Consider the following 26,526-nt stretch of genomic DNA (forward strand, 5'->3'; position numbering starts at 1 on the left):
GTGTTTGGAGAGAGGGTGTTAAACGGAAGTCACGGGGGCCAACGCAGTTTGTTGCTGTGACTTTTATTTGCTGGGTGCGATCCTGCTCCCAGCTGTTCCCTGCTCTGCTCCCAACTGGAACAGGCAGCAGCTTCGGTGGTGACTGAGGAGGGGTCACCCCGCAGGGGCTCAATTTTAGTCTGGGGCAGAGGAGCTGAGCGGGCAGCTCAACCTGTAGATGTGGCCTGGGGCTCTGGAGGATGGACAGACAAACAGACAGCCCTCGAGTCTGCATCCAGCTCAGGGCTCAGCTGCTTCCTTCTGCCCTTTCTTCCATTTTCTGAGAGTTAGGTGCAAAGGCTCTGGCTGCGGGCACATTGCCAATGCGGTCCTCCTCAGCTGAACAAAATGTCCCCCCGTCCCAGGGCCTGGCTTTTCAGCAGGGCCACTGCTTTGTGGCACAGGGCTCTACTCCCTGGGGTCCCCGCTCCTTCCCGGCAGCCCCTCTGGAGGAGCATCGGGGCTCTCCGTTCCAGGCACTGACACCTGTGCCGAGCCAGGGAATGCTGAGGAAGGACTGCAGAGGAGGGAGAGCAAGGAAACGGCTGGAAATCCCAGACGCCTTTCGCACAGCAAACCTTGGCCGCGGGGGAAGGCTGCGAGGCGAAGGCTGAAGTACCGGCAGGGGAAGATGCTGCTGCCACGAGCTGCCGGGAAGGGCCGGTGGGAGAGGCGAGGCTGCGTGCTGCGGCAGCGGGGCTGCTCCGGGGAGCCGATCCTCGGGGCAGGCTGATTGCTCCTCTCCTGGGGTCGCTGCTCACACAGTTTGGAGGTACAGCACGCATCCAGAATAAAACAAGACTGATTTTTGGGGCCCGGGGAGCTTGCTTTGGTGGTGGGCTCGCACAAATACACAGCACGGCCTTTGGGTTTCCTCAAGGGTCCGTCGCAGGCCCGGGGGGGAAGGTGTCCCAGGCTGGAGGGCAGCGCCCTGGGAGTCTTCAGGCACGCTTTTCCAGCGCTGCCCCTTCCTCGCCTCCAGGCTTGCCCTTCTCTCCTTTGCAGGCAGCGCCGGTGGATGTCAGGCAGGGCTGCCTGCCACCATTTTAGCGGTGCTACCGCCTGCCGAGGCTGTAACCGAAGCGGGGGGATGCCGGGGAACGCGACGCCCTCCCGGCAGAGCCGAGCCAGCCCGGGGCGGGGAGGGCAGAGGCAGGGCTCTGCCGGCGCCTCCGTCTCCATCCCGGCAGCTGCCGGGGCCGCTGCCCTCGCTGCTGCCGGCCCGAGAGGCGGCGGCGCCCCCCGCCCCCCGCCGGGGAGGGCTTCCTGTCCCCCGCCTTCCCCTGGCCGCCTGCCCGCCTCCCTCCCGCCGCCCGGCGGGGCCGGCCGAGCCGAGCCGAGGGGAGGGGGCTGCGGGCGCTTCCTGCCGCCGCCCCCGCCGGGGCAGAGCGGAGCGGAGCGGGGCGGGGAGCTCATCCCGGCCCGGCCCGGCCCGGCCCAGCCCAGCCCAGCCGCGCGGCGCTTCCCCGGGGCGAGCGAAACTTCCCGGGGGGCTGCGAGAGAGAGAGAGATTTTACTATTATTATTTTAATTTATTCTAAAATTCTCGGCACTTTCGGCGGGGACCCCGGGGCGGAGCCGCCCATCGCCGAGCCTGTGGCGGCCGGGAGGGGCCGGTGCCCGCAGCGCCGCCGGTCCCCGGGGATGGGCTCCGGCGGGGCGCCCGCCGCCTAGCCCGCCTCGGCTCGGCACGGCACAGCACGGCCCGGCCCGGCCCGGCCCGCCGGGGACAGCATGGCCGCGGAGCTGAGCGCCGAGGAGGAGCAGGTAGGTCCCCGCCGGGCTCCCCTTCCCCGCGGCCGGGCTGCGCCGCTCCCCGAGCTGGGCTGGGCTGGGCAGGGCAGGGCAGGACCCCGTGTGCTGCCCCCCACCCCCCCTTTTTTTGGCTACCCCCGGTTGCAGCGATGTTTTTTCCCAGCGGGGCGGTTCTCCCTAAGGAAAGCCCCATCTGCAAAGCCCCCCCTCCCCCCAAATCTGGGCAGCCCCACGTCCGTACAGCCCCCCCATCTGCGAAGCCCCCCACGTCCACAGAGCTGGCCGCACAGCACGCACCCCAAAGGCCTTTGCAGGGCCTGCGCCGTGGGTGCCAGGGCAAGCGGGGGTGCTGCAGCGTGGGGTTGGGGTCACGCTCCCCCAAACTGGCGTGTCCCCCCGAGCGCCGGCGGCCTCTCCTCGCAGGCCTCTCCCCGTGGGCAGGCTGGCGTGGGGATGCGTGTGCACGCGCTTCCCACGCCCCAGGCCTCCCGTGACGTCCGGGCTTCCTCCGCCGGCCTTGCGTCACTGCGGGAGGATGTTGCTCGGCTCGGGGAGCGGGGCCGATAACCCAGCCGGGGCGCGTCGGGTGGCGAGAGCAACCTCTGGCTCTCCCCTCCGTCCTCCTCGTCCCCAGGGATGCCCGCCCGGCGCTGCGTCTGCACCCCGAGCCATGGCCGCCGGGCTCCCCGCCGGGCTCCCCGCCGGGCGGGGAAGCGGAGCCCGGGAGCCGGGGCCGGGCACGCTGGCGGAGGCTGCCTCGAAGCCGGGCTCCCCTCTGCCCCGCGGTGATGCCCGGGCTGGCCGAGGGCACAGCGTTGCATCTGCCACCTTGCTGGCCTCGGGGGCTGCAGTGCAAAGGCAAAAGGGTTTTCTGTTTGGTTGTTGGGTTTTCTTTTTTAAAGCATCCTTCGTTTCTACAGGAGGGTTTTAGGAGGGCTGGTACGGAGACCTCGGGTTCCTAAAACCCCCATGCCCCACAGGGAGTACTCGCCCAGAGCTGGAAGAGTCCGTCCTTTAGCCCGCGCTTGTGCTCGGGAAATGCAGCGCTCCCAGGCTTTCTCCTCCACCACACCTCCCTCTTATCAGTGCCACTCCGGGGAGCAGTACTGCTATCTCCAGGGTAATAAAATCTCAGGGAGTGGGGGTGTTTGTGCCCTGTGTCCCTGCAGATGCCTGTGATATGTGTTTCCCCTACATCACGGAGGGGGCAAAGCTTCCAGCAAATGGGGTTTTAGAAGACCCTGCTCTGGCAGGGAGGCTTGGTTTGCAGTGAGAGCTGTGGCTGGGCTCCCCCAGCCGGCGTCCTGGGAGAGGGATCCAAGATGTTTGGTTTTTGTGGGAATATTGGATGGAGAAGACGAAGGGATATTTGCAATAATGGCTCCAGGTTTGGATCATCAGGCTGGGGTGGGGAACAGCTGCCCTTAGGGCTGTCCTCGATGGCTTGGAAGCCAAAATAGTGGAAGTTTCTCTCTTTTCATGAGTAAGTGCTGGTTGGGGCTGGGACATCCCCTTCCTGCCACCCCTTCGTCCTCCTTGGGACCATCAGGATTTCCTCTGCTCGCTCCGCTCTCCCCCATTATCGACAGCAAACCAGGGGGGGAATTCACCCCTCTCCTCTCCCTGCCAGCCTTGGGGCATCTCCTGCTCTGTAGGATCTCTGCAGTTCCCTCCCCAGCCTATCCCAGAGGGACCAGAGGAGCCAAACCGATTTTCCTCGGGGGTTTTCAGCCCAGCTGCAATTTTCACAGGACTTATTTCCCCCCTCCCCCGCCCCCTCGGCTGAAGAAGGAGGGTGGATTTGCTGCCTGCGCAGCCCAGGGGAGGAGGTCTTGAAGAGCCCCCATGTTCCTGCAGTGGTGGCTTTGTCACCACCCTGCCCTGGCACAGCGAAGCAGGGACTTCGATGACGCCAGCGCTCCAAAGACCAGCATTGTTCCAAACGCCCGGCCACGGACCATTTTGCTCACAGTGCTGCCGTCGCTTGCAGAAACGGGGCTTCTTGCTGCAGCTCTGGGTCACAGGCTTCGTTTTCAGCATGTGGAGTGATCCCTGCTGCGCTTGGCTCAACACCTGTGTAAATCCATATAGGATCAGGGCCAGAAATGATGATGAGACCCGGTGGATTGTGCAAGGGGGGGCAGAGCTACGGCTGGTATTGATGCTCAGCTCAGTAACTCCTGGCTCGCCTGCTGTTGAATGTCGGCACTGGTAAGTTTGGGATTTTGTTTTGCTCCCAAAGAAAGCAGGGGAAAGCTGGAATTCATGACTGAGCCACCCTGCAAAGCCAGAGCTTGTTCTTGTGGGTCTTCCCCCTTCCAAAAAAACCCAGCATCCCTCATGATGGGTGTTGGAAATGGGATCGCATGAAGTGTGAGGGGTTAGATGTTGAGGAAGGAGACCTGAAGCACACGTTGCATCCTCTCCCCGCTGCCAGCATGCCCCTCAGGGTGTCCTTCCCATCTCAAGTCGCGGCATCAGCTCTGGTCTCCATCCGAGGGTGGTGGATGTGTGCCTGGCGCTCGCCCCTGTCCCCGTGCCATCCTGCACGTGCTGGGGAAGGAGCAGTTCTGCCATTATTTTGGGTTTGCATCTCCAGCCCAGCCCTAGCATTTGGGTAGCTGGAGGCCCCAGGGGACTCCCTGGCAAAGGTGGGGTATAGCCAGTTAAGTTCCCCCATCTTAGCTTATGGATAGGATATATTTCTATATACATACATGTGGATGTGTGTGTTGTGTTAAGGCTGAAGATGGTTTCTGTATTGCCTCATTTATTTTCCTCTCCCTCTTCAATAGAGGAGAAATTGTTAGATATTTGGGCCATCAGAGTTGCTTTTGTTTTGGCAAAGTGGAGGCTGTTGCGGATGAAGCCGTGGGGATAAAGGCATGCCATAAGTACAGCTCCCAGGAAAAGCTCCCGCTGGCTGCTGGCTGGGAGGTGGGAATGCGAGGTGGGGGGGAACAATGTCCTCTCTCCTCTGCTACTACCCCTTTTGCCCGCTCCCCTCCAGTCCCTTGCCCCCAGCAATTGCAGAGATGGGGGGTACCAATCCGACTGCCAGGCTGCAGCTGGTTGACTGTGGCACACCGCTGTGCCGGGAGGGCTCACAACCCTTAAAGGGGATTTTTGCAAGGGCTTGGAGCTGGGCTATCGAAATCCGCTTTCACATTCCTCCTGGCACTGTTGGCAGTAGATCCAGCCCAGTTCCACGAGTTCCCTCCTGGCTGGTAGCTCACCCAGCCGCTCTGCGGGACTCCGATACTGAGTTGGGGAGCTTCTGGCTTCGATGTGCTGGGAGTCTGGGCTGGCCCTTAGCAGCTTCCAGTAGCCAGGTGAGCCGGTACCCCTTCCAAAAATGCCTGCTGCAATGCCAGGAGGGCTGTGGAGAGACCCCTTGGACAAGCCAGGCTCCTTTGACTCGTCCCATGAGAGGGGCTTGCTGCCCCCGCTGAGCCTCGCGCCAACGATAAACCCTGTCCCTTCGCTTCCTCCTGTCGGAAGTCATTAATGCCGGCGAGCTTTTCTGGCTGAATAGCTCCCAGTTACTCCGCCGTGATATCCAACACCACTGCCTTCCCGCGCTCCCTGCTTGGGAGCCAGCCTTCGGCGCTCACTGTCCCTCCTCCTCCTCCTCACACTGTCATAGTCATCCTCCACTCTTGTGAGGATGGAAACTCCTCCATTTTGGGGTGTGCCCAGGTGGGATTAGGGTGTTTTGGGGACCCCCTCCATCCTGCCTGCATCCTTTGAGCGGTACGTGGTGGGAGGCTGGGCTGTGCTGCCCCGTCTCTCTCGGTGCACCTGTATGGGATGGGGTCAATACGCAGCAGAAAGCAAAGCTTCTTCCATTAGCACAGGCATTTAGAAACCCCAAGCCCACCTTGCAAACACAGCTTGTAAAAATAATACATTTTGGGGTTATTTTGCTTGCCTTCAGGGCTTTAAGCTTGCTGGGAGGTTGCAGGTTGGGTTTTGAAACTCTGCTCCGTCAGTGCTAGGACTGGAAAAGTGTCTCGGTTTCTCACGGTTTCGGGTGCATGCAGTGCAGGTGCTTTGGGAGGGGAGTGTGCTCATGTGGGATGTCCCTGGCATGTTACGGGACCGTGGGCTGTGGGGAGCAGTGGGAGTGTGCTAGGACCCCCCTGGACTGAATCCTTCTTGTCTGGTCATCTTTGACTGTGTGAAACTGGCCTTACTGGGTGAGCTGGTCTATGTCCTGTAGCACATCGAAGCATCAGCCCTTGATGCTGGTCTTGCTCATTACCCATGTTCAGATGGCCGGGTTCGCTGCTCTGCGGTGGAGCTGCAGCCCCGGGAGGCCGCTGCCGGCTGATGGGTTCCTGCTGCACCCGGGCTGCTGTGTCTGAACAGGAGTTTGCTGCCTGTAAAATCCTCCTTTCACTCCCCCTCTCCCTTCCATGAGTCTCCCCCAGCCCCAAAGCCATTTTTCCAATGTCAGCACTCCTACCACTTGCTTCCCTCCCTGCGCTGGCATTGCCTCCATCTCCATCCCCACTGCCCTTACCCCCTTTCCCAGTACCTGCCATGGAGCTCCCTGCTTCACCCCGAGGAGCTGCTGGGTTTGCTGAGCCGGGCTCAGCCCCTGCCTGCGCATTGAGGACCGTGTAGCTCCCATGGTGTCCAGGGATGCTTCTTGGGTGCTCCTCCTCCTCCTCCCATCTCACTGCATGCCCCTCGTGTCTCCCACAGGCAACCAAGCAGTTCCTGGAGGAGATCAACAAGTGGACGGGCCAGTACAATGTGTCCCCGCTGTCGTGGAATGTGGCCGTCAAGTTCCTTATGGCCCGCAAGTTCGACGTCCTGCGGGCCATCGAGCTCTTTCACTCCTACCGGGTAAGCAAGCAGGGCCAGCCCCCTCCTCAGCCGAGGCCTTCCTGCTCTGTGAGAGATCTCTGGTCCCAAGGAAGACCCTCCCCTTGCTTTTTTTCTTTCCCCACCCTCCCTTATGTGTTTTGTCCGGCTGGAAAATCCTTTTTCAGCCAAGGCGAGTCACCATGGAGATCTCGCCGACCCCAATCTCCTCCCCTCCGCTGAAAGCAGCATCCGTGCTCACAGGGTGCCCTCCCGGCTGGCATGATGCCCGCAGAGCATCTCCCCATAAAGGATATATATGCATATATACCCTTCCCACCCTGGTTTTGCAAAGCTGCTCCTCCCCGTGCTGGAAAATGGGGCTGTGGGAGCAGAGGTTTCCCTGCTGGGGCTTCCCTCAGACGGCTGGGTGCCCCACGGGGACATGATGATGGGTGGAGGGCTGGGGTGTCTGTGCTGGCCATCACGCCGGCTCCCTGACCACAGGAGACACGGCTGAAAGAGGGCATCGTGAAGCTGAAGCCGCACGAGGAGCCGCTGCGCTCGGAGTTGCTCAGTGGCAAGTTCACCATTCTGGTAGGTGTCATGTCCTCCCCGAGTTACCCCAACCGGGTGGCTCGTCCTGGCCCCGCTCCGCGCAGGCATCCTCGGGTGCTGTGGGAGCCTGACCCTGTTTCTTCATCAGAGCGTGCGGGACCCCTCAGGAGCCTCCATCGCCCTCTTCACGGCCAAGCTGCACCACCCCAGCAAGAGTGTGCAGCACGTGGTGCTCCAGGCGCTCTTCTACCTGCTGGACCGAGCGGTGGAGAGGTGAGCCGGGGTAGCATGTCTTACGGCGGCAGGTCCCCAGGGAGCCCCTTCCCTCCCAGCGGCAAGGGGAGATGCTACTGCTTGCTGAGGTTTTGCTGAAATCCCTCTGAAAGGCTTCGCAGGGAAAAGATGTGCCTTCTCTCCCGTGAATGTGAATTCCTGAAGGTGAAATTGTGGCTGAGTCTGCGTGCCTCTGGGTGTCCCATCTCTAGTTAGGAAAGAGAAGGGGGTCACAGCTCCCTGTGGCTTGAAATTCCCTGTCTTCCTCTGGTTTGAACTCAAGGCAGTCATCCCCATGGAGGCATTCAGCAGGGGAACAAAATCCCCCAAGCCCTGAACCAGGTTCTTTGCAGCCTTTTCCTGCCCACCTCCAGGTTTTAGTTTAGCAAAGCCCCTGATTCCTGCAGGCTTTGGCTGGGGAGGAGGCAGCCCCGTTGCCGGCAAGACGTAACGTGAGCCCTGCCAAAAATATAAAGCTGGGACATCTCATTCATCCTGCTGGGCTCTTTCCATTTCTGAACTTACCCATCATGGGTGGTGCAGCTGAGGCAGGCTTAAGACACGAGCCAGGCTTAAATAAGGGTTGTAGGAAGAGGTGGTGGAGCCGCTGGGAAATGCAGAAGCGAGCTTTGGGTCCGTGAGTCCTTCTGGAAGCACAGAAGGGGATTTTTTGGGGTCAGCAAGATGAAGATGAGGTTAGCGTGGGGCAGATCTGCTCATGCAGGAGCCAAGCAGTTGGATGTTGCAGGGTTGACCTTACTCTTTCCCCTCTCTCAGCTTTGAAACCCAGAGGAATGGGCTGGTGTTCATCTATGACATGGCAGGCTCGCAGTACACCAACTTCGAGCTGGACCTCAGCAAGAAGATCCTCAACCTGCTGAAGGTAACGGTCAGGGGTGACCCGATGTCCTGGGATGTCACACGGGCCACTTGCTCACCGAGTACATGAAGTCCTCTGGTTTTGGCATAAATTCTCATGCCAGACCATGCTGACCACATCTTGGCCTAGGAGCACCGGCTCCAGCCCTGTAGGACCTCAGGAAGGCGTTGGGAGCCTGCCAGGCTGGACCCGGCCGGGGCTGCAGTGTCCTGCGGGTGGGAGGGGATCAGCTGTCCCCATGCCGGATTCCTCTTGCAGCTGCTGGCAGCGCTTTTGGGAAAACAGATGCAAATTATTTTTTAATCGTGCTGGCATTTCATGCCTCCTCCCTTCTCCGGAAAAAAGAAATAACAGTAAATATTGGCCAGGGTGTGTTCTCCGCACAGATCCCAGCTCCCAGGCTTCACCTCTTCCCTGTGGAGCCAAACTCTCTGCCTACCTAATTCCAAGGAAATAATTTGTTTCTGTATTGGAGCATAAAAATAAGCACGGCCGTGGGCTGCCAGCTGTGTGCGAGGCACGCTTTGGATGCGGCATTGCCACCTCGGGGTCCCTTTGCTGGTCAACACCTCTGCTGGGACGTGTCCCCCTTGCCGGCAGAGCGCGGAGAGGGGCCTGTTCCTCCCCGGCGGCGTGGATCTGACCCCCTCCTGCCCGCAGGGTGCCTTCCCGGCTCGGCTCAAGAAGGTTTTCATCGTGGGAGCGCCCATGTGGTTTCGCGTGCCCTACTCCATCATTAGCCTGCTGCTGAAGGAGAAGCTGCGGGAGCGGGTGAGCACGGGTCCACCCCAGCACGGGACCCTCGGCGGGGAGGGCTGAGGCTGTTTTCCCTTTGGGACAGGATGGTGTAAGCAGCCTGCAGCCCTCAGCTTCCAGCCGACGGGGCTGCTGAGCCCAAATCTGTGGGAAATGGAGGCTTTCTCAGCCTGTTTCATAGGGGCCAACCTGTTTCGCTGTTTTCAGCAAATATCTTGAACCCCTTTTGAAATTGCCTCCGATTTCTTCCTCTGCGATGAAGCTGCCAGCAGCAGCAAGTGGAGGCAATGGTAAATGATTAAAGGGAAAGAAAGTTTCTTTCCCTTTCTCCTGCTGAGCACACAGGATAAAAGGGAAACTTAAATACCTGTGCTCAGGCCCTATCTGGCAAAGCCAAAAATACCTAAAACGGTATCCTCAGCATCAGCAGTGCTGCTGATAGAGTCAGTTTCCAGCCCGATGTCTTCCTGGGCTGGGCTTTGCCCCTCTGCTTTTGGGAGGAGCTCGGGGCCACTTGCAAATTTGGAGCTGGGTGTCGGTGTGGGCTCCCTCCCCGAGTACGTGTTCCCCTGGAAGCCCTCCTGGGGCATGACAGGAAGGGGGAAGACCCTGATGCTGTTGGGGGAAATCTCCAGGCTCCATCAGGACCATGCCAGACTGTTGGCATCCCTGTCCCCGTCCCCAGTGAACCCTCTCCATCCTTCTGGGAATCACCTCTGCTCCTCCTCTTCCTCCCCCAGGTGCAGATGGTGAAGATGTCGGAGCTGAAGGAGCACCTGCCCCGGGAGTGCCTCCCTGAGTACCTTGGGGGGTCCCTCAAACTGGACCCTCTGAGCTGGAACTGCCGGTTCCTGCCCCAGCAGAACGGGCACCCCGACCCCCTGGACGAGCTCATCCTGGTGCCGCTGGTGGCCCCCAAAGATAACGGCTCTGTCCACGTCCCCGGGCCCAAGTCCATCACCCTCCGGGAGCTGCTGGATCATGTCAGCCACAAGCAGAAGCGGGGCATCTACGAAGAGTACGAAGATATTCGGCGCAGGAGCCCAGCCGGCACCTTTGTCTGCTCTTTGTGAGTTGGGGGGAAGGAGCCGGGTGCGGGCCAGCGTGGGGGCCCCCTCTCTTGCTCCAAAAAAGCTGGGTTCCCCCCTCCCTACACTTCTGCTGCTCAGTGGTGGCCCATCTGCCTCTTTGGGGTGTGGTGCTTTGGGTTAGCAATGGAGATCCCCAGCCTAGTGATGCTGTGAACCCCCTTTGCGGCTCCCGCAGCCGCCGGGGGTAGGAGGGAGCCGTGCAGGGGACAGCAGGGACGAGGACCTGTCCGGGACTCTGCTTCCCGAGGCTTTGGCCAGGTGATGGCAGCAGAGCCCAGGCTACGGGTGCCGGAGGCTTGTGCAGAGGGAGGGATGCTGCCTCTCCCTTCCCGCCTGGAAAACATCCCTGCTTCCCTTTCCCACTCTCCCCTGCCTCCCAGGGCACCCTACAACCAGGAGAAGAACCGGTACGGGGACGTGCCCTGCCTGGACCAAACCCGTGTCAAGCTGGCAAAGCCGTACAGCCGCCCGGAGGTGAGCCAGCCCGGGGTGGAAACCTGGGATCCCACCTGGAGCTGCTGCAGCTGTCCTGGCCGCGGGGCTCTGGAGGACTTATGCTGTGTGTGCTTTTGTCCCCGCAGCTGACCGACTACATCAATGCGAGCTTCATGGACGGCTACAAGCAGAGGAACGCTTACATCGGGACTCAGGGTATGGCCCCGAGCCCCTGTGGGAGCCACTAAGGGGGTTATTTTGCTCCTGATGCACACATGGGCTTCACCTCCCTGCCCAGCATCAGCCACCAGCTGCGGAGGGGGATAGCCTGGGCAGAGGGCACTGCCCAGCAAGTCCCCCTCCTCTCTGGGTGTATTTACTCCTCTCCCGGTCCCCAGCTAGGAGGGACCAGAGCTTCCCCTGGAAGAGGGTGAGTGGGTGCATCATCCTTCAGCAGCCTCCCACAAATCAGGTCCTGTGCTGAGCAGACCCCTGCTAGCAGCGGCGATGGCAGCCCCTTCCTCCTGCCCCTAAGCCCAGCCCCTGGCTTTGCCCCATCTGCCTGAGGATGAAGCAGCAGGGAGCAGAGAGGGGGGATGGGTGCTGAGCTGTAGGGATTTGGTATTGGGGGGGGGGGGGTAATCGGTGGCAGCTCCAGGCAGGGCTGGTGGATCCACATCAGGGTCAGTCCCCGTGGGAAGGGGCTGTGGTCCCCCGGGGAGGGCAAGGAGGGCTGGCGGAGGCTGCTGGGCAAAGGGGCTTGCCCAAACCCATCAGGTTTTGGGCTGACATGTGGGCTGTCCCCGCAGGGCCTCTGGAAAACACCTACGGTGACTTCTGGCGCATGGTGTGGGAGCAAAACGTCCTGGTGATTGTGATGACCACGCGGTGAGTGCCCTGGACTGGGCACAGCCCTGTTTTTCTTTGCAAAACGTTGGATGAGCGGCGCTGTGCTCTCTGCAGTGAGCCGGCAGCCGTGGTGCCAGGCAGAGCCCTGCAGGGTGGGGACACCACATCAGGGATGGACCGTTTGGTCCCTGCAAGATCCCCAAGGGACCGAGGCTGGGTGGCATGGGACATGTCCCTAGCAGGGCAAGGAGGACATCACCAGCTTGTCTTTCTGCTCCCAGGCTGGAGGAGGGAGGCAGGAGAAAGTGCGGCCAGTACTGGCCCCTGGAGAAGGATTTCCAGGTGTGCTTCGGGGCCCTGACCATCACCAACCTGGGCGTGGAGAACCTCAATCATTACAAGAAAACCATCCTGGAGATCCACAGCTCGGAGGTGCGTGGCCACAGCTGCCTGGTGGGGGACAGCACCGGGGCACTAGGAGCCCTCCATGGCCAGGGGCAGAGGAGGGGAGAGGGTCTAACCCCCCTGCTTTCCCCCAGACCAGGGAGCGGCGGCTGGTGTCCCACTTCCAGTACCTGAGCTGGCCAGATTATGGTGTCCCCTCCTCCGCAGCCACTCTTATTGACTTTCTGGGGGCTGTGAAGCAGCAGCAGAGGGTGGCAGTCAGCGCCCTGGGACCTCGCTTCAAGGGTCACCCTGGGGGACCCCCGGTCGTGGTGCACTGCAGCGCCGGCATCGGCAGGACAGGTAACAGGGTAACCCTGCTTCTGGGGTGGAGGTCTTGGTGGTGGTGGGCAGAGTCCAGCCTCCCCCTGCGGCATTTCCATTCCCTGGAGCCATGGTGTGTTTGCAAGACGTTTGACTGGGGATGTATGTCCCCAAGACTTCCTGCAGCCATCGGACCTGGGAGAAGTCTCTGCCCTGCTTCCCTGGATGCCCGTGGTCTCGTGTGGGAGGCTGGTGGGGGGGCTAAGGACCACCACTGCCCCACTCCCATTCTCGCAAGGGGCAATGATGGATCTTTGGTGGCTGACGCCGACCCCAATCGTTGTCCCCAGGTACCTTCTGCGCGCTGGACATCTGCCTGTCCCAGCTGCAGGACGTGGGCACGCTGAACGTCTACCAGACGGTGTTGCGCATGCGGACCCAGCGCGCCTTCAGCATCCAGACCCCTGAGCAGTATTACTTCTGTTACACGGCCATCCTTGAGCACGCCCAGCGTGAGGGCCTGCTGCTCGCCAACCACAGCCGGGCCGGCCAGGAGAAGAGCTCGCCGGGACACTGAGACCCGCCACCTCCCCGCAGACCCCCCCTTCCCATCGTCCCGGGGCTGCCAGTGCCGCCTCTGTGCCCACCAGGACTCGGCAGAGCCGTCGGGGCGGCGGTGCCGGATCGCAGAGGCGGCCGCCCGTCAGCGGCAGGCAGCTGCCCGTCCTCGACTATTAGCACTGCTATTGAACTGTGCCTTATGCAAACCAAATGGTGGCTGCCGCTCGCCGGGGGGTGGAGGACAGCACGGGAAGAGGCTCTCGCTCCTCTCCACGGTATTTCTGTTGGGGGGTTTGGTCGTTTGGGGAGGTGGTTTTTCTTCTCTTCGAGTTGTTTGGGTTTTTTTTTAATTTTATTTTATTTTTTTGTTGGGACCATCTAAAATGTATCTAAAGAAAGGGCTTTGCAAAGCCCTAGGAAATGTATTTCCAGTCCTGCCCTGGCCTGGGGCTTAGGAAGAGGCACCTACTTCAGTCTTACCTGCCGCTAAGTCTGTGTGTCTGTATGTATGTGTGTATATAATATATCCTCGCTGTGCCCAACCCCGGCTATTATATAGATACATATATACAAGCACCCGTTTTAGCAGCTCCTGTGGGTCCCTGCTGTCCTGCCGTCTCACTGCTGTGATCCCTGGAGTGGTGAGTTTGGTCCTGGCTCTGTCTTGTCTTCCCCCCCCTTTTTTCCCCTTTCCTGCCCCCCCTGCTCCTCATGGGCAGCACTGGGACCCAGGAACTCCCGTGCCCATCCCGCGGGGGGCACGGGGATGCTCAGCAGCATCCCCCCCTTTCCTTGTCTCGTCTTCCCCTTTCCTTGTCTCATCTCCTGCTCCCGGGAGGAGGTTCTGGAGGATTTTGGCTGCGGCAGGCAGGTTGGCCGGGGGGCGAAGAGCTGCCGGTGCCCCCTGCCCCTCGGGGCGCAGCCACGGGAGTCACTAGGTACGAGGTGATGGGGACGGATGGGGACTGACCGGCTCTCCGGGTTGCCCGGCTTTCCCAAGCCGGCAGTGGGAACCCGTGGGCCCAGCCCTGCGATGAGTCACGGGCTGGAAAAGTGCTGAGCAAAAAAGCCAAAACCCTCGGGAGGCACCGAGCTGACCTCTGGGGCAGCAGCACCCACAGGGGACAGCTGCCCTGTCACCTGGCCCCTGCCACCACCCCGGCCCCCTGCCCCTCCGTGCTGCCTGGGGAGCTGGGACGGGCAGCGCCTGGGCCTCAGTATCTTTATACTGTAATAAGCTCTTTGAATGTGTATATTCTTATTTTTTTATAATCTTGGGGGGGTTGTTTTTTGTTTTGTTCTGTATTTAACATTAACTTGATCCAAGCCAGAGCCAGAAGGATTTGTAAATGTTCCTATTTTGCTCTCGTTCAGAGAAACGTTTTTTTTGTTGTTACTTTTTGGGTTTTGTTTTGTTTTTATTTGTATCAACATATAAATATACTACCAGTGACCAGTCCTCTTAGCTCTCGTGGTGGAGTTGGTCAGGGGCAGGAGAGGAGAGGGAGGGAGTTTAGGGCTTTGCACACCCCGTGGTCCCCAAAAGCAAGCTGGCCACATCCCTGGGGGCACACGGACCTGCCGCAGCCCACCAGCACTTTGGGGGCAGAGGGCTGCGTTTAGGGCTGTGCTGGGGAGCACAGGGTAGGACTTGCACGGGGCCGGAGGGCTGAGGGCAGCAGCCCTAAGAGCCAGCCAGCCCGCTCCTGGGTGAGGCCCTGCGAGAGATAACCAGGCTGCAGGCAGCTTTCATGGGCGGGCAGGATAATGGCAGGAGGGAAGGCAGCAAGACAGGCTGTGCTGTACGGGGCGGGGGGACAAGCTGCCCCCCTCCGAGCTCCTGCCTCTTTTCCCAGGGCCCTGCTGAGCCCCAGAGCATCAATCTCCTGTCCTGCTCCAAGCAACGGGCTCTTCAGAGCCTCCTCTTCTTTCCATAGCCCCTTTCTCCAGCTGTCGCCTTCCTCCTATCTATTTTTATTAATAATTCTTTAGAAAGTGCCCAGGGTGCATTGGCCACCCTGATGACCAGGCCAGGAAACCAAACCTCTGCCTGCAAGGAGCCTCCAGGTCCCGGCTGGAGAGGCAGCGCCATGCCCTGGATGGGGAGGCCGAGCAAGCGGGGCCGGCCACAGGATCTGCCTGCTGCTGCCTGCACCTCACGAGGCACAGTGATTTCGGGGTGGCTGGGAGGGTTTGCCTCTAATGCAAACGGAGGCAACAGCAAAAGGATGGGCGGCTGCTAACTGGAACGAGGAATCCCATTGCTGCTACATGTAACGCTCAAGGGATGGAAGCGGAGATTAAAGGAATGGAGTTGTTGGGCACTTCTGGTGTTATTTCCCTGGCAAGTACAGCTGTGGTTTGGGGAGCGTCCTGGGAGCTTTCTGCAAAACTGCCCTGTAAAACTTTCTGCAAAACTGGCAGTGTTGGGAAAAGGCATTTTGCTGCTGGATTTGGGAGTGAGGGCATCGCTTCTGTGCTGCCGGACCTGCAGGTGTGTAGGGCACAAAAACACAGGCACGGCTGGGGGCAACATGGCTGGGCTGCCCATGGGCTCCTGGGCTGACAGCCAGCCCCAGCGCCTTCGGGTGCAAGCGATGCCAGTCCTGGAGCAGCAGCCGCAGCCTGAGGCTTCGGGGCGAGGGAAGAAAAGAGGCGGCTGGTGCAAATCAAGCCCTACAGCCAGCGGGAGAGCACGTGCCCCAGAGCAGCCGTCCCCAGCGAGGCTCCCGGGTGAGAGGAAACGCCGGTGGGTGGGAAGAGCAGCACCTGTGTTTGCTCAGCTGGAGTCTGAAAAAGCCAAGGAGGCCAGCGCCTTTCTGGGGTTGGCAGAGGGGGAAGCTTTCCCCTGCGCTTGAGGTGCAGACAGGCTTGGCCATGCCGAACCGGGGCCAAACGCATGGGCTGGATGGCTGGACAAGAACCGGAGGAAGCAGGGCATCTGTCTTGAGGGGATGCATGCCCCGGCGCCCACGGCTGAGTGATACGTGGGTGTTTTGAGCATCCCTGGAGCTGTGCATGTCCTGCCTGTGGAGCGGTTTCCTTTCAGCTGGAGTGTCCCGTTTTTCTAGGTACCATTTTCTGCCCCACTGTGCTGCTCGAGCAGCATCAGCCCACACAGTCTGACCTGCAGAGCAGCTCCTCTGGCTCAGGCTGGCCTTGAGTTTCTCTCCTGGCACCCATTGCAGGGTGGCTCCAGCATCCGAGGGAACCCCTCGTCCTTGGGAGGAAGGATCCCAGGGCCCTCCCTCCTCGCTGCCAAACGTGTTCTTCACCCCAGCTGGGCTTTTTTGTTGGCACACGTGCAGAAAGCAGGGTGTTTGCAGCTTGTTTTCAAGCCTGTGCTGTCGGCAGTGGCTCTCCCTGGCTCAGCGGGGCTTTCAGCAAGGTGTGGGGTCCAGACCCGAAAGCTGCAGGTGGTGCCAAGCGTCCCACGTGGCGCACAGGTGTGCCCAGCCCATCTCCCTTCCACAGGCTGTGGGACCCAAGCAAGCCCCCGCTGTGGCTGCGGGTGAAGGCGGTCGCACCTTTTAGCTTGATTCCATGCGATGTGGGCACAGAGAACTGAAACATTTCTGAGGAGACCCATGTCCTGGAGTGTCACGGTAGGAATACCAGGCAGCATGGTACTGGAGGGTGTTTAATCAAAAGGCACTTCAGGTTCACGTTAATATGGTTTTTTAAGCTTAATTTTTCTTTCTTGACTTTTAAAATGTTTCCCTTTTCAACTCTTCTGGTGGTAAGATCAGCTGTCAGTGGTTTTGGACTTTAAACTTGAGGTTTGGGGATTTTTAACCAGTTTGGTGGCCTTCGACAGACAAATGACAGCAGAAGATGGGGCAGGGGATTTCTTCGGCTGCCTCCACCCATCGGGCTCACCCTGGAGGGGCAGCACAGGGGGGAGGATTAACCAGGAGAAAACCGTGCTTAGGTGAAGACGAGAGGGAGGGAGATCACCAACACCAGCTCTGAATGGGAACTGCTTGGGTACGCTGCTGTCGTAGACAGTGGCGGCTCCCTTCGAGGAGGGATGAAGGTGCCAGTGGCGGAGGAAAGGGTTGTAAGCGCTTTTGATGGGAAAACTACCCAAATGCTCACCCCCCACAACTATTTCCAGGGCTGCATCTCTTGTCAAAGCCAGCATTTTCAGTCCTCTTGCACAACACAAGGTTTTGATCCATCCACTCCTTTCCGTGCCAGCAGGTCCCACTCGGCAGCATAAATACAGATCTCTGTGGAAATGTCTGCTTCACAGGGAGATCCAAGTGTTACTGGAAAGTAAAACTTTGTGTTGTTTGGAGAGCGGTGGGAGAAATGGGCCAGTAGCAGGTTTGCTTTGCCCTATCTGCAGCATCTCCCCTTACCCAGAGCACCCCAGGGCAGGGAAGGGCTTGGAGGGATGGGGGTCAATCACCACAGACAAAATTCACAGCGGGGATATCCTAAACTGAAACAAGCCGAACGATGAAAGCCAAAGTGCTGGTCAAGGCTGCAAATGGGATTTAAAGCCATTGCAGGGAAACCCCAAAATGGCGATGCTATTTCTGCGCCCACCTGTCTCATTTGGCTTTCTGGGTTTCCTGGCTGCGTGCACACTGCCTTGCTAATTACAATTACTTTAGTGCTTGTAATTTGCCCAGTGCACACTGAGCCCTGGGAATTTGGAAACAGCCTGGCTCCGGAGCACTTCATTTCTCAGACCTCCTGCTTCCTTGTCACCAGCTTCTTAGACTCAGGCTCAATCCCCAGCAGCACAGCAGCCCGTGCAGGTTCAAACACCCCTGGCCAGAGACCTTTTAGCAGCTAAGAACACACAAGAAAAAAACACAAGAGGTTTAGACCTTGTTTGAGTGAAGATGCTCGAAATACATACTTTAATAGAAGTTTAGAGTGGGTGCGTTTTTATTTTTCCCCCTCCTGAGTGCACTCTGGATGACCAGGCGAGCAGCAGGCCTGGTGACAGCTAATCCAAGGCCAGGCCTGGCTCCTCTAGCTTTGATCTCGGGCAGTAGGGGGGCCGGTGCCTGCAGCAGAGGGGAAGCCAGCAACTCCCTCCACAACTTTGTAAACCCCGGGAGAAAAAAAAAAAAAAAAAAAATTAAAACCCGCAGCCGCTGTCCCATCTCCAGCTCGTGTTTTATCAACGGCAGAGGGGACTCGGTAGCGCTCGCCCACCCCCGCGAGGGCAGGGTTTGCTGCATGGCCGGGGGTCAGCTCCCTCCCGCCCTCCACGGTGAGGCCTCTCCCTCAGCCCCCCCCACCCCCGCCGGTGGGCGGTCCGGCCGTGACGATCGGCATCGCGGGGCCAATCCGCCCCGGGGGGAGTTCCCCTCCATTCAGGGCTCCTCGCCTGCGCGTTGAGGGTATGTAACAGCTGCTCCCCCCCTCCCCCCCGCCTCACGACAGACCGGGATTTGCTTCCCCGGGGGCGGGAAGAGGCCCGGCGCCGTCGCTGCTGTCGGGCTGAGGGAAGGAGCGACCCGCGCGCTCCAACGGCCGCCGGCGGGAAGCGCGCGGCGGGCAGCGCGCGACGCCGGGGGAGGCGGGAGGGGGGGGGGAGTGAGTGAGTGAGTGAGTGAGTGTGTGTGTGAGGAGGAGGGGGAGGGGGGAGCGGCCGCCGCGCCGGCCCCGCCCCCCGCCCCCATTGGCCGCGGGGCGGCGGGCACGCCCCCGTGGCGCGCGGGCCTCTCCCCCCCGCCCCCCCTCCCCCCAGTGCGTGCGTGCGTGTGTGTGAGTGTGTCCCCCCCCACGTGTAACTGGCCCGCCCCACGTGGGGCGCTGCCATCCCGGAAGTGAAGGTGTCGGGGACAAAGGGCAGAGCCGCGCCGCCCCCGTCTCGGCCCCGCTGCCAAAGCCCCCGCCCCGCCGCCAACCAGCGGCGGGGGGCGGGGGCTGGCGGCGGGGCCGGGAGGGGCGGCGAGCACGTGCGCGCGCCGTGAGGGGAAGGGGGGGGGGCGCGCGCGCGCGCGCGCGCGCGGGCCGCGGCCGATGTAAACATTCCACAAAGGGGCTCCCCAGAGAGGGGGCGGGACCTCGTCGGTCGGAGGCGTGGTCGGTGCCGCCGCGTGGGCGGGCTTCCCGACGTGACGATCGCTCTGCCCGCTCGCCGCTTGGCTGGCGCTTTTCGTCCGCCGCCAATGGGGCAGCGGAGGAGGCGGGACGGGGGCGGGGCGCGTTGCTTATACGGACATTTTTCTTCGGCGGTCGCTCCCCCCCTCCCCTCTTCCCTCCCTTCCTCTCCACATCCCCTTCCTGGGGGCCGCGGCCAATAGGGGCGGGCGAGGTGGGCGGGACCAAGGCGCCGATTGGTCGCGGGGCTGACGGGCGTGCGGCGCGCCCAATGGGCGTTCGGGGCTCCCCCCCTGCGCGGGGAGGGGCGGGATTTCCCGGGGAACAGAGAAGCGGGCAGCGCTCCGCCGCGGCGGCCGAGAGACGGTTACTCCATCTTAAACCCCCTCCTCCGAGCCCCCCGCCGCCCGGGGCCCCGGCGCCGCCCCGCCCCCCCCCTCCGGGAGGAGGGGCGCGGGGACCCCCCCACCTCACCGCACCGGGGACAGCCCGCCCCCGCCGCCCGCGCGGGAGGGGCCCGCAGCGGCCCCGCCGCCCCCTGACCCTGAGGGAGACTCGGCCGCTGCCAGGGCCCGCTTCGAGGTAAGGGGGGACGGGGGGACGGGAGGGGGGGTCACCAGGCCCGGTGCCGGCCCCCTCCGGCGATCCGTAGGGGGCGGGGCCTGGCGCCGGTGCCGCGCGCGCTGGCGGGGGGGGCGGGAGGAGGAGGAGGGGGACGGCGGAGGAGGAGGATGGGGGGGCCGGTGCCCGCGGCGCGGCTCCCCGGGGGGCCCTGGCCCGCGCGGGCGGCCGCGCGTCCTCCCGCCCCGCCCCGCCCCGCCGGGCGCGAGGGGGTGTCCCGGCCCCGGCATGGCGGGAGCGGCGGGCGGAGCGTGCGGCGGCCGCTGGGCGCGCTGCGAGGCGGGCGCCTCCCTCCGCCCCTCCTCCCGCCCTCCGCCCGGTGCCGCTCCTGGGCTGCGGCGGGACCGCCCCCCGCGAGCTCTCTCCCGCATTGCACGCCCCCGGTACCGGCCGCATTGCGCGCTGGATCCTCCGCCGGCGCTGCCCCCGGGGAGGGGCTCCCCCGGCTCCGGTGTCCCCCCGCCCGCCCCAACTTCACGGAGAAGTTGCCACTGGGAAGCGTTCTACCGCTGAATAGCCGCCCGGCGGGGTCCCGCTCCGTCGCCCCTCGTACCCCTCCACCGGCTCGTACCCTGTCGAGCGCCTCCCACCTCTTACCGGACCGTTCCCCGTGCCCCCTCCAAAACGGCACCCGGGATCGCTGAGGCTTCCCCCGTCGCTTCTCAGAGCCCCTATTGCAGTTTTTCAGCTCAATACCGCAGCGATCCATAAGGACCTGTTGGAGCGACGTATAGATATATGGAAACCGGAGAGCTCCTCTTGCACGCATTAATTTTTAAGCGTTTTTAATAGCAAGCTGGCATCCTTTTTTACGCATCCTCTCTGCACGGTGTTGTGCTTGAACTTGGCGGAGACTTGCACTTGATATTTCAGCCACGGTTTTCAATTCTTCAGACTGCTGTACATCCATAGGAACTATGTTAGGTTTTTTCCTGGGGTTGTAGGAGGCCGGCCGTGGGGTTTACGTAGGTTTAAAAATACGAGCGTGCTTGGTGTCTGCTTAGCTAAATACTGTCTTTTCTATGTTTTCCTGGCCCAGGTTCAGAATGAGTCTTTATAGTCGTTATTTGTGCAAATCACACGTGTATTCAGTGCGCTGAGGGAAAGGGTACGTCCCAGAAGAAATGCAGTTATTTGCACCACTAAAACAATACAAAACTAAAAAATAATTTGTTGAAAGTAGCGCTGGAACAAGCGATCGAAGGCATCTCGAGCTGTGCGGGGATTTTTAATCTCCTGCGCTTTTCAGAGGAATCAAAACCTGGTTCGTGCGCTGAAGTGTAGCTTAAGGATGACCTAACACCTTACGTTTCTTTTCTAACTTGTTGCTTTTATATTCATCGGTCGTGCTAAAAGGTGTGGGGTCAGTAAACAAGTGGGAAATGCCCAACTTATTTCAGTATGGCTCTATCTGCACTTAGTCTTACAGTCCTAACTTGTGATTTTTTTAAAAAAATACACTTTCAAAGAGGTATACGTTGTTCTAAATATTGTGCCGTTAATACTATATCATAAAATGGCACCTTATGTTAATATACTAATTTTAAAGCACCTGTAAAATTCCTTCGTCACATAAAAGTGCCTTGGCAGCCTAGTGTCAGCCCGTGCTGGATCTCTGGGAGCAGAAAACCACTTTTTAGGGTCTTTTCTTCCCTGCCCGGGTGAAGTTAGCACTTTTTCAGGCCGGTGCACTCCTTGCAAAAGGAAGCCGTACTTTCTCACCCCAAAGTATCTCATCCTCGTCCCTCCCACCCACTGCTTCTGGTTAAGGTACATGGTCTCAGCGTGGACTTGTTTGAAAAGCTTCGACGTGGTAGCTCACCCAGTAAAATGGCAGTAATTTGCTAAAGTTTGGGGAAACTCCGGGTGATTTAGACTGCTTTTGGAAGCAGGGTGGGAAGGGCGATGCTCTCCCTGTCCTCCCCAGCCCGGATTGCCGGGGGAGCCCTCTGCGCAGGCTCCTGGCACGTGTGGCTCTTGGAGCCGGGAGCATCGCGTTGGAATTGGCAGGCGCATCATTTACGTTTCCAGGATTTATGAATCGTTTTCTGTCCAGATTGCTGTTCTGGTTTTCTCCAGCGTTGGAAAGCTTTTACGGCTGTTAAAGCTGGAACAGAAAAGAGAGTCCCGTAATAGCTGTCATTTCAGCCTGTTAGGTCGGGGGTGCGCTTTTGGGGATGTGCTGGTTTTTTCGAACTCCTGTGGGGTCTTGTGTCTTCTTTTTATTTAAAATAATAAATAAATAAATAAAAGTATTCTGATAATTCTCTGTGCACATGGGGAAAGTGTACTCAGGAACCTGGGCAAAACGATGCTAACCTCTGTCCTGAGTGTAAAGCTTGGTTTGGATTGTCTCTTTGCGGTGGAGTTTAATGCCCAGGTCGTTTGCTGCTTTGGCAAAGCACAGATCAGTGCCGTACCAACTTGTTACCCATCTGGATGGAGATGAGCGGAGTTTATTCGTGTCCCGTCTGCCTCATGGTGGGTTCTGGCATGTAATCCTCCGGCTGTCACCGTGTCACCTTGCAGAAAACTCTCCTAACTGCTCCAAAAGCTTCATGTAATGCTTTTCCAGCACCTTTTTCTTTTGGATACTTCTCATGATGACTTTGGTCACGGATGTGCCTCTCTGCACAGCACCCTTCTGCAGCAGGGCTGGGGGCTTATTCCCGTGTTACAGGCGAGGGATCTGGGCTGTGTGGCACCGAGCAAAAAAATATACCAGCAATTGCTGAACAAGCTGGGTCATGTTCTGGAAGTCCTGCGGCTGGGTTAGCACACATACAGCAGCGCTGTCGGAACCTGAGCTGGCTGCTTTCTAGCAGGCACCGTGATACACGGCGTTGAAATCCCATGGGGGACTTGTCCCGCAGGACATCTGTGATGGCTCCAGGGTCGGAGCTGCCCCTCCAGGGTGAGGGGAGACTTAGGTTTGCTGCTCCTGAATTTTGAGTCCTTTCTCCCTTGAAAGGAAACCTTTTAAAAAGCCCCCACACGTGTTAAACACATCATCTGCAGGTATGTGATTTCCCTGCCCTTTTTCAGAAGGGTCCTCGGTCTGCGGGGACCGAAATACTCTCTAGTGGCGCTTTCACAGCTTGTTCGTGAAGACAGTGTTTATCTACAGGCGTGTTGTGGTTCCAACAGGTGCCAAAACCTTCCCGATTTGCTTTCTTCCTATTCTCTATTTGCCTTTTTCTTTTTGCTTTTGATTCTGACACCTATTTAACAGCTGATCTCTAATGCCAGGAGACCCTGCTTACCTGATCGGAAAACCTGAAATAAAAAAATGCAGATTTTTAAGATCTTATTTGGTAAAAGGCTGGGGAGCAGACCTGCTACAGGAGAGGCCGTTTTGTGCGGGAAGAGGAGGGTACCCAGGCTCTCTTGCCTTCATTGCTCCTGCGGAGGAGCGAGCAGGCAGGAGCAGAGCCGGGGGTGAAGAGGGAGCCATGCGGTGCTCTGCCAGCTGAATCCAGCCTTGTCCCCGCTTTGTTCCTTCTCTTTCTGTGTCAGCGCTGCTGCTCCTCTCTTCTTTGCGATACCAGAGGGGAAGGGATGCGCTCCACTTACGTTTATCGGTCCCACTGGCTTACGTGAAGCAGATGGATGGGGAAATCCTCTGATGAGGTTGGTGGGGTAGAATTTCATAATTCTGTTGGTGTTACTGAGATGCAACGTACCTTTTTTAAATTTTTTTTTCTTGCTTCACGAGCCAAGGATCCTGTGTGCGTTTGTGGTATGTCTGCCTGATGCACCCTACCTGTAATACTAAACAAAGCTGGTGACCGGGAAGCTGGCATGGGTGGAAAGATCAGAAGTGTGTTCCTACACGGTGTCCTTTCCCTGAGAAGGGGAACACTAAAAACCTCAGAAAAGAAAAAAAAAGTAAATAGAGCATGTAGTTTTCATCCTCCTGTAGGCAGAATGTAGCATACTCTAACTGAAGTTAAAAGATAGTCTGGGTAGAAATTATGCTGGGGAAAGAGGATGCAATTCTCCATGGACTGCACAGAGTGGGACTCTGTTCAGTTATTGCTAAGCTCTCCTATGTGCCTTGGGTTAATGCTTTTAACGAAGCAAAGTACTTGAAGTTCATTACTTGCTTTCATTCTTGTGCAGTCCTTGCTTTTTTGGGGGGGCTTATTTTTTCCACCCCCAAATTAAGATTACAGTTGACACGATTTGAATTGGAGCTTTCTAAATCTTAGAGTCAAAGTCTGTAAGGGGATGCCAGAGGTGTGAGCTACATTTCTAAGGAGACAACATAAAATAAGTTTTCTACTGTTTGTAGTGTTGCCTCGGTGGAGGGCAGCTAGCTAATACAACTCTTTGACGCTACTGATTGCAATTGTGTATTTATCCTCGAAACACCTTTCCGTGTTAGCTGGGCTTTGCCATCAGCAAGGATGCTGAGAGAAATCAGTTTGTCACTGAGGGTGGAGGTGGGTGCAACTGCCCCTTTGAGCAGCAGGCTTCAGCTAAATCAGTTGAAAATGACATATCTAGTCTTGGGTGTCATCACAGCCTTTTTTCCTCATCGGCCCTCTGGCATGCTGTAGGAGGAGTAGGACTGGCTGCACAACAGATCTCTCCAGCTTTTGAATGGAGGAGATCCTTGGGAGATGCCAGGTCAAGATCAGCGGGACCTCAGCGAGGAAATGAATGCACTTGGGGAGCATTCAGCATCATATTTTCTTCTGCAAGTTGCAGACGAGTTTCTGCTCTGGTGCTGATTTGCTCGTCCCTCAGTGCTTTCCCCTCTCTGTAGAGTTTCAGTGGTGGTGGATGCACAGAGTTAACATCACTAGTCTTCATCTAGGTACAGCAGAGTATTGAGATCATCTCTCTGCTAGGATTAAAAAAGCCTGTGAATTAGTAATCTTCGTTCAGTGGTGGTCTGCTGCGAGCCACTCTTATACAGCGGATGCAGACCCTAAGTAGGAGTTTAGCAAGGTGTTATTTAGGAAGATTGACTAATGCTATTGACTATTGCCTATAATATTGACTCTCTCTATATATATATAGACTATAGTATGAAATTTTAAAGTTGAAGCAAGTACAGTGCTTGGATAGAAGCAGAGTCCAAGCTCAGTGAAGGTGAGGGGAATTCAGAGGGAAGAACAACCTACAGGAGCTTTAATTTTCACTAAATAGAAGCTTTAACATTGACTATACAGCACGCTAGGTTTTTGGAAGATTGCTCGCTTGGTCTGCGAGAATCAGGAGCTTCAAAAACTGATGTTCATGCTGCTGAGGTGTATGTGGTAATGTATCCTCTGTGCTACCATGGCTCCCACAGCCTCACAGGGCTGAGAGGTTTGGTGGCTCCACGGGGAAAACGCTTCTTGGTCAGCCTAAGGTGGCATTTTAATCCTCATAAGGGCACATGAGTCTTCCAGCCATCTTCTGTCCTCAAACAGCCTCTGCTTTAAAGGTTGGTTAGTCCATCCAAAGCAACAAGTGTGGAGCGTTGCTTTGGGAAGTGAGACACAAAGGTGGGACACTTAACAGCCACCACACCGCATATACACCATGTATACATATATATATATACACACACACACACCCTGTATCACAGACAATGTGTTAAGCCTGCTGGAACCATTTCACTTCTTTACAGCAAATCACATGTTAATTTTTTTTGAGAATGTTCCTGCTTTGTGGATATTTCGTATAGGTGTCTGCAAACCAGCAGCTCTTGGTTGCTCCTGTAGGGAAGGAAAGGTGTTGCACCATTGAGAGGGTAAGGGGCGAACCAGCCTGGGAGATCAAAAGAAAGTGGAAGGACTGGCTGGGGTACCAGTGTTTAGAGCAGAAGGGTATCCAAGTTGGTGAGCGGGTTATAAATAGATGCCACCAAAGCTTTGCCCAGACTTTAGTCATGCATTCAGCCATTGTCATGCAAAATCCTGGCTAGCTGTGCTCGCGGGATGATGGTGCGTGGCCAGATTTGCCAGCATTGCTCAGTTTAGTTGCAGCCCTATTAGCATAAAACTGTACGTTTTTACGAAGCTAAATGCAGGCTGTGCTTGAAGGGACTAGCTCAAAGTTAAGCTGCCTAGCTCTTTATTTGTCAGCAGAGACCAGCTGAATGAAAAGACAACCAGTGCAGGCACCATTAGCAAAATGAGCTCCTGGAGTGTGCTCCTCTGCTTTCTGAGTGGACGCTGGAGGTCAGACCTGCTTAGGATTTGTAACTTGTAAATGAGATCCCGCTAGCAAGCTTTCTCCTTTACTTGGGTTGAGTCCTTCTCTGCCTCTGCCAGCTGTCTTCTACCTGCCAGGTGCTTTGGGGACCCTATAAGGGACTCTCTTCTGAGAGGTTAAACTTGAAGAGCAACTCCAAAAAGAAATGAAGTCATCTTCCTTCTTGTCCTACCCCCTCCAAGTGAAAGGAGAGACTAGTAAAGAGTGATACAGAGGGGAAAACACTTTGTTGCACAAAGCCTGTGTTTTCAAGCCCACGTAGATCTATTCTGAACCTCTGTGCTGCTGGTTGCTGTTTACATATTTGACATGCACTGAGATGTTGATGAATGATCTTTGGGTTCTTTGGTTAATGATGGATTTAGACTGTGAAGAGCTATCCTGACTTGGTAGATAAGAATTGGCTTAGTTGGCTGTTGTACCATTATTCTGAGGGAACTTCGTTCCCTCTTGTTTATCCATGTGTCCATGTTAGCAATGAATGTGTTTAACTGCATTGGAACTGAAAAGGACTTGCTTGGGAGAGGTCCTGATGAATTAGAGGTGGATTTCACTCTGTTCTCTGTCCATCAAACACCTTAATAGGCTGCATATGCTTTTGAACACCCAGTAGTTTGATGAACAGCAGATAACATCTCAAGGATGGCAATAACTATCGAAGCATAGAAAACAGCACTGGAATTTGCTTGCAGAAAAGAGTAGGTGAATAGTTCAATCAAACAGAGCGAAGAATTTGTGGCACTTTTAGGAGCGGGACAGTGGCAAAATGACCTGTCAGATTTGATGTGAAATGAAGTTGCATAAAGACACTTAGAGTAGGGCAGGAACACGCCTGCATGTTGGAGAAGAAAAATACCGGAGAGTAAGTGGGGGAGCTGCTGATCAGTGCTCACTGGCATCCCTGGCAGG

At 57.9% G+C, this 26,526-nt stretch overlaps 2 protein-coding genes across 4 annotated transcripts in view; both read left to right on the forward strand.

Moving 5' to 3' along the window:
• Positions 1–1,259: 1,259 nt before the first annotated feature.
• PTPN9 (protein tyrosine phosphatase non-receptor type 9) lies at positions 1,260–15,054 on the forward strand. 2 transcript variants are annotated; one of them, XM_072871571.1, is made up of 13 exons: positions 1,260–1,806; positions 6,505–6,648; positions 7,114–7,203; positions 7,313–7,437; positions 8,215–8,320; positions 8,978–9,088; positions 9,814–10,142; positions 10,545–10,638; positions 10,746–10,815; positions 11,409–11,487; positions 11,730–11,880; positions 11,988–12,195; positions 12,507–15,054. In XM_072871571.1, the coding sequence occupies exons 1-13, from the start codon at positions 1,774–1,776 to the stop codon at positions 12,731–12,733; spliced, it is 1,767 nt and encodes a 588-aa protein (XP_072727672.1). In that variant the 5' UTR covers positions 1,260–1,773; the 3' UTR covers positions 12,734–15,054. The 2 variants fall into 2 exon arrangements, with proteins under 2 accessions (XP_072727672.1, XP_072727673.1); XM_072871572.1 differs by lacking the exon at positions 1,260–1,806 and adding an exon at positions 3,210–4,005.
• Positions 15,055–18,062: 3,008 nt separating this feature from the next.
• Positions 18,063–26,526, forward strand: part of SIN3A (SIN3 transcription regulator family member A) — a 38,400-nt gene continuing 29,936 nt past the window's right edge. The window contains exon 1 of one of the 2 annotated variants that reach the window (XM_072870295.1): positions 18,063–18,080. The gene's annotated coding sequence lies outside the window, so the exon portion shown is untranslated. Of the gene's footprint in view, positions 18,081–19,190; positions 19,369–26,526 lie in introns of those variants that run through there. The other variant, XM_072870294.1, reaches the window with a different exon arrangement.

Source organism: Ciconia boyciana, chromosome 8 (assembly GCF_034638445.1).
Source record: "Ciconia boyciana chromosome 8, ASM3463844v1, whole genome shotgun sequence".
Taxonomy (NCBI): domain Eukaryota; kingdom Metazoa; phylum Chordata; class Aves; order Ciconiiformes; family Ciconiidae; genus Ciconia; species Ciconia boyciana.